At 33.4% G+C, this 13,027-nt stretch overlaps 1 protein-coding gene across 3 annotated transcripts in view; it reads left to right on the top strand.

Moving 5' to 3' along the window:
• The window catches only part of CSMD3 (CUB and Sushi multiple domains 3), a gene marked incomplete at both ends in the record, with an annotated part of 716,885 nt that overhangs the window by 273,485 nt on the left and 430,373 nt on the right, over positions 1–13,027 (top strand). Inside the window, one exon of one of the 3 annotated variants that reach the window (XM_082479074.1) lies at positions 1,431–1,739. The exons of the other annotated variants lie outside the window; for them this stretch is intronic. Within the exon in view, the coding sequence (XP_082335200.1) occupies positions 1,431–1,739 (309 nt within the window). The remainder of the gene's footprint in view (positions 1–1,430; positions 1,740–13,027) is intronic. 3 annotated transcript variants of the gene reach the window in all.

The following is a 13,027-nucleotide window of genomic DNA, read 5'->3' as shown; positions in this document are numbered from 1 at the left end:
TAGCAAAATAAAATATTTTCAGCTGAAAATTTCTGCAGTAAACAAAAGAGATGTTTTTACTGAGACTGAGTATTTTTGACATTAGGATCTGTTCTATTTATTTATGCAGTACATTTGATAATTATGTCAAGAGATTTGATATACCTTGTGCATGAAAGGTGCTATATACTGCTCAGTTCCTCTGGGATTCTTTTTTCCATTTTCTAGTGTATAGATTCTTCTAACAGTGTGAAAACTCTGGTTTGTTTCCATCCTGTCATCACCCACTACACTTAAAGGACAACTCAAAGTATGTGTGAGAGGACAGCTTAGAAGTAAAAAAAAAAAAGTTGGAATATTATTGTTTGAATGACCATTCAAGAGCCTCTTAATAATTATCATGGAATGAAAAAGCCATGTTTCAAAGATACTGGTATAACATAGTACAGTTCATGCTACATCAACTTTGTTCATGCTAATTTGTTATTATAAATTTTGTTATGCATTGCCCAGTCATTTATTTGTTCCAGTCAAGATGGAGTTGCTACTGTGTAAGATGTTCTAAATGCTGACAGGTGAGAGGTTTGGCCTCCAGACATTTGCGGCCAAATCTGGGAAATGGGGAAGGATTAAAAGGTTAATAAAATATTAAAAATTCCCCCATGGGTTATATATTTTGGCAACTAGACAAGTTAGAAGTGTTAATATTTTCACAAGCAACACATGGAAGATTTTTCAACTCATCAAACATTTTGTGGGTGGGTTTTTTGAGTAAAATAACTTGGCCTATTACAGGAATCAGAGATCAAAAGAGAATTACAGATGCAGCCTTTGTGCAATATCAAGAATAGATAATTATGCTTAGATATATTGTTTAAATGTGTACATTTTACTATCCATCTACCCTTGCCCTTGCATCAAGTCTAAATGAGCTTTTTGAGCCCTGTCAAGCTTTGATGAAAAGATTCAATCATATGAATATATTTGGCAGCCTTATTAGCAGTTGGAGTACAGAAGCTTCGCCTACTACCGAAGTTACTATATAATGCTGCTGTATCACTCCTCAATAGGGTGGTTATCACTTTTCTACACGTGGGGTCCCTTTTAATGATATAGCCATATATTTTGCTCTAGCCATGCTGATTTCAGAACTGCATCTACAGGGGTGGAACCTATGTACTGTCATTCTGACTAGTACAAAAGTTTATACTATAAGTTTTTGACGACATTTAAAACTAAAGATGTAATATCACTATAATTACAAAATGCTCACTAGCATTAAAAAATGTTCTGATTACTTCAACTTTTTAAATAAAGGTTATTGACTTTCCTCTTTTCATGTCAGTTGTCTTTACAATGTTAAACAGAGGGAAATTTAATCTCTTAGGTTGATCAGGAAAACACAATTCAAAAGAAAAAGTTAGCATCCAGTGCTACTGTGTGTCCCACAGGTTCTTCCACTTTGATCAAAACTGCCTCCACTGGTGAGTTAGAGGAGCGTATTGCGGCCACTACTGGTGCTCTTACTGTTGCTAGCACATCTGCTGATGTTGCTGTATCCAGTGCAGTGACCACCTATAGACAACCTGCTGAAGAGCAACAAGTGCACGCTATGAATATAAGAAAATCAATTCTGGAGTCGGCCACTTCCAAGGAAGCACTCTCTCTACATCGAGCAAATTTACAAAGCACAAGAAGACGACCAAGAAATGCTGAACAAATAGAAAGAACTAAAGAACTTGCAGTTGTTACTCATAGAGGTATTGGATATTATTTTATTTGTGCCCATGTAGTTACGGAAAAGTGTTTTGTATAAATTAAAACAGGAAGATCAGCCATTCATTCAGGAAATATAATTGAACCAAATGGGAAAGGGATTAAATCTGCTTAAAACTGAGTTCTAGTGGGGCAGCCAGATGGAAAAAATGAAATTAATAATAATATTGTCATAGTAACTTAAATTAATTTGATTAATAAAAAGACAAAAGGGAAAGATAAGAATTTTTCTTTTGATACTACTTTATAGCTTACATCATTATATTTTACTATCAAGCCTAGTGTAAGTGAGATCTAATGAAAGTTTAGAGAATTGAGATTAACGTATTAATCTGTTCTGCATATGTTTAGTTATAATCAACTATAGCATAAGAATGTACTTTATAAATAGCTGCTTTGTTCTGAACTAATCGGTGATGCAGTTGTAATCATCTTTCTGCTTAGATCTTCAGCAAAATTTTGGCTTTTTAGAACATCTGTACGTTTTTATTCTATCAAACATGAAATCAATGAATGAAACAAAGTTTAGAACACTAGGGAATTCAGTTGCAAGTATTAAAGTAGTAAAGCTAGAGATTTGATTTTTATGAAGATTTTTAATCTTCCTATATGAAGATTTTAAAATCCTCCTATATTTGGAAGATTTAATCCACATGCTAAAGTACTAATAGTGAACAACTTCTGGAGTATAAACAAAGCATTATTTATTGTGTTAAAAGGCAAATGATGATATCTGAAACACAAGGCTAAGAAATTTTTATTGTGCACTAATCCATTGTTTCATGTTATTCCATTGTGCATGAAGAATTTATAAACACAAATATACAAAGGAGGAACATCTTTTATAGCACAAGCAATTTGTAGAAGTCTCATTATATGGTTCATATTTTGTAAAGATTACTTTAGTTTGGAATCTGTTGTCCTTTTGGATCAGATAATCACATAGTATAAGTTATTGTAGCTTCATTTACTAAAACCTATTGAAACAGTAGAGTTGCAGTTCTACAGAATTTTAAAACACGCAATTTGAGTAGGATAACTGAAAAACAAGCACTGTATTTGGTTTGCATATGAAACAGAAATAATGGAACAGCTATTTATGTTTCATTTGTATTAAGTTCAGTACAAATTTGAATTATTTTCGTGGTTATTAACTGGTATAAATCAATAGAGTTTTGTTTGTACCAGGTGTGTCTCTATGTATTCACTTCAGAATGTTTTTCGTCAAGTTAAAAAAAAAAAAAAAGCAGGCTTATTTTCAGTTATGAGGGAGTATCCGAGGGCCCGTAATAATCTTGTCTAATTTAAAGATGTGAGTGTGTACTAATTTGACAGTTAAATTTGGCAGTAATGGTGGTACACGTACAGTTTCTTCCATCTCCTGTTTGTAATCATAACACTACAATGTCCTCTCCGCTGTTTACTCACTGTTCTTTTCTTCTTGGACTTATCTTTTTCTATAAGGTATAGGTAAGGCACATACTTCTGAATTACTTTGTCATATTAAAGTGCTAAACCTTAAATTATGTGAAAAAAAATATGAAAAAGTTAGAGGCCAATATACTGCTAAAATAATCACAGAATGGTCAGGGTTGGAAGGGACCTCTGGAGATCATCTCGTTCAACCCCCAAAATAATGCTGTGGTGCTTGTTTTTTGCATAATAAAGTAGTAGCACAACTACTAAAAGGTACCACAGCCCACATACAGATGAAAGCAATCTTGTAGAGGCCTTACTGGAGAAGAAAACACATACATAGTTTGGTGTGCAGTTTATTTCCTCATGCTACATTTAAAGTCTTGATTTTGCTAGCATTCTTTATACAAAATCTTTTAAATATTTTTTACTGTGTCATACACATAGCATAGCATACATGTGTATGCTATGAAAGTGAATATTCATATACTAAGAAAAAAAGAATTAACATTTTTTCTTGGCAAACACCAATATTTATAGTATACTTATAACAGCCATGAAAACATATCATATTGATCTTCACTAAGTAGCTTGTAATGGTCTTCCATAAAAGATTCCTCATTACAAAGACACAGACATAGTTTGAAGGAATGTTTGTGAATGTGAGACTATTGTTAATTGACTTGAAGAAATTTCCATTATGGGGAGATATTCCACAGGTGTTTCTATGAAATTTCCTGTAGGTTCCTATGGAAGTATTTTAGCCTCTCTTTGACAATGAAATATGCACAAAAGGATAAGGATAAGGATCTTTGTCAGCGACATGGACAGTGGGGTTGAGTGCACCCTCAGCAAGTTTGCTGATGACACCAAGCTGTTTGGCGAGGTAGACATGCTGGAGGGGAGGGATGCCATCCAGAGGGACCTGAACAGGCTGGAGAGGTGGGCCCAAGCCAACCTCATGCAGTTCAACAAGGACAAGTGCAAGGTCTTACATCTGGGTTGGGGCAATCCTGAGCACAAATACAGGCTGGGCGGGGAATGTCTGGAGAGCAGCTCTGAGGAGAAGGACCTGGGGGTGCTGATTGACAAGAAGCTCAACATGAGTCAGCAGTGTGCAGTCACAGCCCAGAAGGCCAACCATATCCTGGGCTGCATCAAAAGAAGTGCGGCCAGCAGGCCAAAGGAGGGGACTCTGACCCTCTGCTCCACTTGCGTGAGACCCCACCTGGAGTACTGCTCTGGAGTCCCCAACAGAAGAAGGACATGGACCTGCTGGAGCGTGTCCAGAGGAGAGCCACGAGGATGATCCGATAGCTGGAGCACCTCTCCTAGGAGGAGAGGCAGAAAGAGTTGGGGCTGTTCAGCCTGGAGAAGAGAATGCTCCAGGGATATCTTATTGTGGCCTTCCAGTACCTAAAGGGGGCCTACAGGAGAGCTGGGGAAGGACTTTTTACTAGGGCATGTAGCGATAGGACGAGGTGGAATGGCTTTAAACTGGAAGAGGGGAGATTCATATTGAACATTAGGAAGAAGTTTTTCACTTTGAGGGTGGTAAGGCACTGGAAGAGGTTGCCCAGAGAGGTTGTTGAGGCCCCATCCCTGGAGGTGTTCAAGGTCAGGCTGGACGTGGCCTTGGGCAACCTGGTCTAGTGGGAGGTGTCCTTGTCTATAGCAGGGGGCTTGGAACTCAATGATCTTCAAGGTCGTTTCCAACCTGAACTATTCTATGATTCTATGATAAAAACTACTTGTCTTGCTCTGCATATTAAATTACTGTGGAACTATATATAAAAGTTACTTAACAAATTTTATGTAAATTCCTTCTTTAATTCCTTCTCTATTTAATAGATATTAAAAATTATATTTTACTTTAGAAATATATTTTTTCCTGTGCTTTTGATCATATTTTAAGAATTATGCTCCCAAATCTATGCAAATAAATTAATACTTGAAAAGGTAAAATTTAATATACTAAATAGAATTTACCAAAACTTACAATGTCATATATGTGTATATTTAAAATGGTAAAAATGTACTATGCAGGTAGTCTTTGCTGTAGGCTTTTTTGAGAATGTTGCGAGATCAGCATAGTGCTGGTTTATGATACATTAACATTGATGCACAATGATAACTATAGAATAAGAGTTGTACTGTTGGCTTCTTAAGGATTGTTCTGTGACTAAGATCTTTCAGAATGAGTAAACAATAACAATATTGTTTTGTTTCCTAAACTGATATTTTTTGTAGTGTATGTATAAAAGAGATGTATAGAGACATATAGAAGTCTCTATCTATCTAAAATTAAACTGCTAGGTATAAATCATTCTACCGCACTGAGAATCTGGACTTCAACAACAATTGTAGGTTGTGTCAACAGCTGGCTGAAGAATTTTTTCTGTAGGCTTATTATTTGGAAATCACAGAAGAGGAGGTGACTCTGTGTTCTGACTATTTAAGAGGGCAAAAAGGAACCCTAGATGCATTTGGTGAAATGCTCCCATTTGAGGTAGGGAAATACAAGTATCATTTTATAAGGCAACAGTGAGATCTCATGAGGAATAATGTTCATGATTATAGTTCCTTCATCAAAAAGAATTCAGACTGAATCAGATGAATAAAAGAACTATAATAGTGTTACATTGTTCTGATCACCCCACCTTACAAAAGAAAATGTAAGACAGGGTAAAATGATAAATATATCAGGAAGTGAATGCCAGTATGTGGAGAGCTTAAGTAAAGACAAATGAGTATATAATATATAAATAGATACGTCAGGGAGAGGAGCGATGAAGCCTTCTGGTAGGAGGGAGTAGATAGAGGGTGAAGAGCTTACTTTCAAGATGCAGCTTAATAGGCTAATGAAAAATATATTTAAATATGATAGCTGGAAGAGAAACACAGCATTTTTTGGGTCCCCTAACCACCTTAATTCAGTTAAATCTAGAAGCTTCAAATGCTGAGCATTCAGTAGCAATTCATGTGGATAATATAATCACAGTTTCTAGTATGATCTGTGTTCTTCAGATGTGAAATCAGGAAGGAAATTAAATGTGATTTTTTCTCCCATGTTTCGTTTCTTTTTAATTATTTAAGTAGTTATCTTGATCATAACTACATTAGTAAAAAAATAATTTTTGGTCTTTTCTGCTATCTATGTTTCATATACCTAAAATTCAGAGTTTAATGCTATTAGTACTATTGTTTGTTTTTTTTTTTATAGTTCATATTAACTGCATCTTTTCTTTCTTAAGGCTGTAGAATTTTTGTTTCAGTATATGCAAACGTCATGAGAGATATTTTAGAATGTTTTCTTGTGAGTGCTTTTATAGCATGCTTATACTGTCTAAAGATGTGCCTAGAGGCATATGTCAAAATGCTAAGAGGCATCTGGACAGTGCCCTTAATAATATGCTTTGACTTTTGGTCAGCCCTGAAGTGGTCAGACGGTTGGACTAGATGATCGTTGTAGGTCCCTTCCAACTGAACTATTCTGTTCTGTTCTGTTCTGTTCTATTCTATTCTATTCTATTCTATTCTATTCTATTCTATTCTATTCTATTCTGCTCTATTCTATTCTATTCTCCTCTAGTCTAGTCTAGTCTAGTGTAGTCTAGTCTTGTCTAGTCTTTCTATTTTATTCTATTCATGTTCATTTTAATATGGAAGTACACATGCATCCTAATTAAATAACCCTGAGAATAATGCAAATCTTATTTCTGGTTTCAGTGGTAATAGAGAACAAGGAGTACAAGGATTTCTAAACAAACCTTAAGACAGAAGCAAAGAGAGGATAAAATAAATGTGAAAGCTGATGATGATACAGCAGAGGTTTCTATTCTTTCATATAATTGAGAAGAATCCTTGATTTATCAGTGCCAAACATAATCAAGTCTGATTCTCACTTTTGCTGACATGATATTACACTTCTGGGGTTTTTAAAAGGATGACAAAATGAGTTTAAATGATTTTAAAAAGTGAGTGTAAATTTTTTTTAAAGACTCCTTAATTCTGCTGAAAGAGTCCGAAGTGGACTGAAAATTAAGTCAAGTCACTGGAGTTTTGCTCTACATTGTAATGAACCTGGACTTCCACCACAGAAATAAATAAGAACTAACTCCTACCATAGAAAGCGAACTCAGTATAAACAACTTAGAGTAGCCATCCTTTTTTCGTGTTTCAAGGAAGAGGCATAAAGTTTGGCTGTATCTTTTTATTCAGCAATCATGATCAGTGGAGGCAATTGAAGAGTGGTTTAATTTCTTATATTGAAATATGAAGAAATAAAGTACTGTCATTTTTTTCCAATGAACTGAATATTTGCAAAGAGTATTTAGAGTATTGTCAGGTACATAACTATATGCACCAAGAAAGTCACACAGACAAAAAAGCTATATACACCAAGAAAGTCACGAAGAGGAAAAGACTGAAATTATTTTTAAGACTCAATCGATTTTAGTATGCTATTAAGAAGTCCTGCATTCTAAGAAAATATTAATCCCAAAGGAATTTATAAAGTAGGACATCTGTAAGGCAGACACAAATAAGTCTAAGGTGCAAGCAATGTAACAGGACCACTGGTACAGTTAGAATCATTTCATAATTCATAAATGAAATAGAGAGTAAAAAATCATTCTGAAACAGAGATATAAAGATGGGAGGAAATAAATTGCTTCTTGAACTCAAACTCAAATAGTATCAGGAAATCTTAATGGATGACACTAGTCATCATGTAGCAGTTCAAGAAGTAACTCAATGCTTTCCTTAGGATCTTAAATCCTATTTATTTTCAAGAGAACTTTATATTCCAACACATTTCACTACTCTGAACTTCTATTCTCCTTCTAAAGAGCAGAAATGTCATCAAGCATTTGCAATTTTTTAACCATATCTGCTCAGTTTGAGGATTAAAATATAGGTATATATTTTGATGATTTTATTTACCTGTTTATTATCAAAATCTTGTTCATTTTACTGATATCTCCATTCTCTTTTCTTTCTTATAAAACCTTTATCATTTCTCTATCCTTTCCCCTTCATTCTTTAAGAACACTTATCAATCATACCTTACTTTATGCTTTTTGATATCTGACTTTATGTAGTATCTTAGTAATATGCAGGAAAAATGAATCAGGGAGAAAGAAACTTGCTACTGGGTGTTTCCCATTAAACCAGCATTTGTTTTTGCTCTGTGTTACAGGAGAATTTATGATGGTAGGAAGCAAGAAGATTTATTTAAAGGTTATGATTTGTTGTGAGAAATCTCATAATGTCATAATCTCAAAATAATAATCTCTCATGTAAGGAAACTTCTGAAAAAAAAAGGATTTAAGAGAAAGTAATTTAATTATCTTGATATTTTTTTTTTGGAAGATTCAGTTAAAAATACAGCACTGCTTTGGGATTAATTGATATAAATGCTTTAAGGATTTTTTAGAAAATATATTCATATTTATATAAGAAGATTTGTATATAAGATTTGTCCATTTTTAAAAGTTATTTTTTAGAATTGGTTAAAAAGTTCCAAGAAATGTTTATTAGCATAACACAGATATAATTTAGCACTCAAGCATTTAATCACTGAACTATGTTTGTTTAGTATTTCATAATACTAAACATTTCATAATACTAAACATACTAAATACTTCAAAATATCTGTTTACTAGTGAGTCATATTGATATGTTCTGTTTGGTGGACGAACACTATAATCCATGGTTCCTTAATTTAAAGATTTTTATTAAATAAAAATTGATAATAATGATGTACGGTTCTTGGCATCGTCCCACTTCAAAGTCATAGGACAGATCAGTTTTCATCCAATAGTCAAGTCGAGCATGATTGAAAGGAAGAAATGGAAAAAGAAAATCAGTCATACTGATTTCAAGAAATGAGTTGTGTTAATGTTTTAATTGAATTATTGTTCCTTATACTTGCCTGTCAATTTTATTCTCCTATCCTGTTCTTTCTATATATTTTTCTTGCAGTTCCTTCAGTTCTTAAGTGCTCTTCATTGTATTATACATGTTTACTTCTGTAATTGATACTTGTTTTCTGACTTGTTTTGTCATTATTTTTCCTCAGTGATTCAGGTTTTTTATTTTGACCACAATTTGTTGGTATAAATGAAATACATTGTAGGTACGATATAAAAAACTATTTATCATTAGTGTAATTACAAATTACTTAAAAATATACATATTAAATATACTTGCTTTCTTTTAACTAATTATTTTTCTAAATTGGAGAAATTTGAGATACATATGGTGCAGAATACAGTAGAAAACCTGTAATTTGAACCATTTTAAAGACCACCCGTGTAAACTAACTATATTTCCTCATCCTTCTTAATTCAGTACCGATATATGGAATAACCTATATATATATACCTGTAACCTGTATACAAATAATTTTCTTTTATCAATACATTTTCTGACTGATTTTACATAGTTTGGCTCATTATTGCATTACTTTATTTTGCAAAGTTGTTCTTTATATTAATAGGGACATACATAAGGAAGTACAATATTTTTATAAAATTTAGTGAAAATATTGTAAAGTGGGAGGATCCCACATATAATTTTGTTCACAAATAATATAACGCAGTAACACTTAAACTTCCAGTTCTGCTCCATGCTAATAATACATTTCCGATGAGAGAAAAGCAGTTGTTTGTTTTTTTTTTTTTCATTCAGTATCTCATCAGTGTATTTTTAACTGGGATAGAACCCAACTAGAAAATTTCAAATGCATATTAAATGATATATAGCTTATATCATAGTGGTCTCTGAAAATTGTCATAGGTTTTCATCTCTCAATAAAAAATGAACGTGAGAAATTGCACAATTAAAATGGAAATGCATCATATTAAAATAAAATCAAAATACATTAAATTTTAATATAAAAGTTAAATGAACACATTAGGTTAGAATCATATGCCTATAGCATGTTTCATTAAAGTATACAATTATGTTCATTGAACTATCAGAAAATTTCATTTTATGGAGAGAATTTTACATTCATCCTCATTTTCATTTTCTTCCATTATGAATGCAATTTTTTGACTGTATGGTAACACTAAAATAGAGCCTCTTGTCAGTGAAACTAAGATACCTGAAAGGAACTAAAAAGTCTAATTTTATCTATTTAATAGATCATAATAAGCAGTAACTTTGTTTAAACATCTCTACTTTTAGCAGGGAGTCAAAAAGTCATTTTCACTATTTTAGTCATTCAATTTATTTGTCATCACTACATCATGTTTAAAGTATTGTAGGATCAAGAAAAAAACATTTATTACATGTTGTACTAATGCAGTATGTTAGTTCAGTAATTAGTAATACAGTGCAGTAATTTAGTACAGTAATGCAGTAGCTGCAGTAATTTGAGGTATAAATCTATACAATCTGCTTTAACTGGTGCACTTCAGGGTTGAAAGCAGCAGAGGTGAGGAGAATAGAAAAAGAGAGACACCAAGATCAGTTCATGCAAAAAGCAAAAAATGGAATATCAAAAGTGGATGGTTCACCAATTCATAGTCTGATTGTTCATCTTCTGAACTGTCCTTCATATTTAAGGAATCATTAACCTACTCTGTTGATGCTGTACTACAAAATCTGGTGAAAATTCATGTCCTCTAATGCCAAGTTTCAAGGTGCAGAAAGGCTCTAGAAGATAGTGCTACATCAGTCGGTGTATTGGGTCACAGTTAAGTTATTTTGGATAATTGTTAGTTTTAGACATTTTTAATGTAAATTTCTATAGCCTAAAGTGCCATCACCTAAAAACTAAATAGGTTTCTATATCTTCCCTCCCCTTGCCCTGCCTCTCCCCCTCCATTTGTACAATCCCTTGAAGTGGTGATCCCCAAGATATCTGTATATCTAGCACTTGTGTTGTCAGAGTTTGGAAATTCTGGATGATTAGTTGCATCACGTGTAGTGAACATGAAGTGTATGCAAAATAAATGGAATTGACCTTTACATGGGTAGTAAGGTCAACGCATTCAGGCCATGGATGTGCTGTGCATGTAGATCAACTTCTAGGGGAAATACAGTGAATTAGATCTATGCCCAAGATGAGCTGGAAGTATCATGCATGATTTATTTGGCATATCTGCACATGAGCACCAAATGTCAGAAGTCTAGAGTATACCAGATTCCTGTTTCTGTCATTAGAAATAGCAGCTTCTGCAAGTAAGATCTGCCATCAGATATTGAAGTTCTTGAACAATCAGTGAATTATTGGTTCTGCACTAGTCAGAATCAGTTCTACCCTGTATTCCACATGAATGTCTTCTGTCTCTTCAGAAAGCTGTTAATCAGTTAATTACTCGTTATTTCTAGGATAACATAAACCCAGCAAATATACTTATTGCAGAAGATCATGTAATTCTGAATCTACAAGTGTTTTTAATGTCAGTTTGTGTTCCCTAACATTTAGACCCAATGCAAAGAAAACAAATGGTATTGATTTCTATTTTCTAAATAATAGTAGCGTGGTGGGAAGAATTTTGAGAGTGTATATTCAAAGGAAAGACTCGCTTTTCTCCCTAGGTCTTGTGAAGAAAAAAAATCTTGAGAGAATGTAGTCTTAAAGACTTTCACCCCAGAATTTATTTTTGTTATTTTTGTTTATTTTTGTTATTTTTGTTTATTTTTGTTATTTTTGTTTCAGGCATTATAAAGCAGAATCCTTTGCAGCTGACTTTAAATAAATATCAAAGATGAGAAACAGAATACAGAGATTACAAGGAGGCACAAAAAGCATATTTCCAGACATATTACATATTTTTTAAAACATGTTATATGGGCATGTATGTATATGCAATATAAGTATTTTGGTACAGTCAAATAAACAATCTACTGCCTTTTTTCACATAATATTTCTGCAGATGTCATTTAAAGAGGGCTGTATGTGCAATCATGAAATAATGGCTTTGATACTATGATATTGTTCTCCATCTCCATTAGCTGAATAGTAGCGAATATAGTGTAAGAACGGTTCAGGAGAGGGGAGGGGTTGTTTCAGTGTTTGAACTGCATTGAGCTACACTCAAGGAAAGAAATATATAAGGTCAGAAGGAGACAAATTTTCCATGGTTAATACTCTGCATAGTTACTCGTAGTAATGCAACTTGAGTGCCTGTTTTGCCTAGAATAGTGGTGTTTTGTCGACAGCATTTCAAATGTACTTTATACTTGGTTTAAAAGTTTACAGAACTTAGAAAAGACAAGCTGGACAATATCTTTACATAAATGTTGTTGAATAACTAAAATAAAGACATTAATCTGTGGGTTCTCAATGTTTTAAATAGGTATGCTTTACATGGCTGTACACCCCAATGCTTCCATATTGTAGAAGAAAATTTTCCATCTTGAAATTTATGTCTCATGTAGCTCTCAGGATGCTAAAACTGTTTTTGAACAGTTACCATTTTGCTCAATGGTTTCCACATTGGCCTGTGCAAAATGATGCCTAGTTTACCAAGTATTAAAGAATGTTTGTATTTTGGTTTGGTTATGGGATTTTTTGGTGATGGTGGGGTTGTTTTTATGTGTGTACATGCATATGCAGCCTGACACATAGTTCATTAATGGCATGTTTGGACTAAATACATTTCTGTAACTACTCCTTCATAGTGTATTCAGAAAATACTGTTCAATAAATCAACATACAGTTAAAAGTAAAATTCTTCTCTTGTAGTGTAAAGACTACAGAGATCTTGAGTTGCTTGCTTTCCTAGTAGTATTTAATAGCTTTGGCAAAGTGACGCAAATAGTTATAAAAATCTCTGCCTGTTTTAAATAATATGTTCACCAAGACACTCTTGTAACTATTTTCAGTTCCACCTTAGAG

The sequence above is a fragment of the Vanellus vanellus genome (assembly GCF_965231255.1).
Source record: "Vanellus vanellus genome assembly, chromosome: 2".
Lineage (NCBI taxonomy): Eukaryota > Metazoa > Chordata > Aves > Charadriiformes > Charadriidae > Vanellus > Vanellus vanellus.
This window is presented reverse-complemented; position numbering and strand designations above follow the sequence as displayed.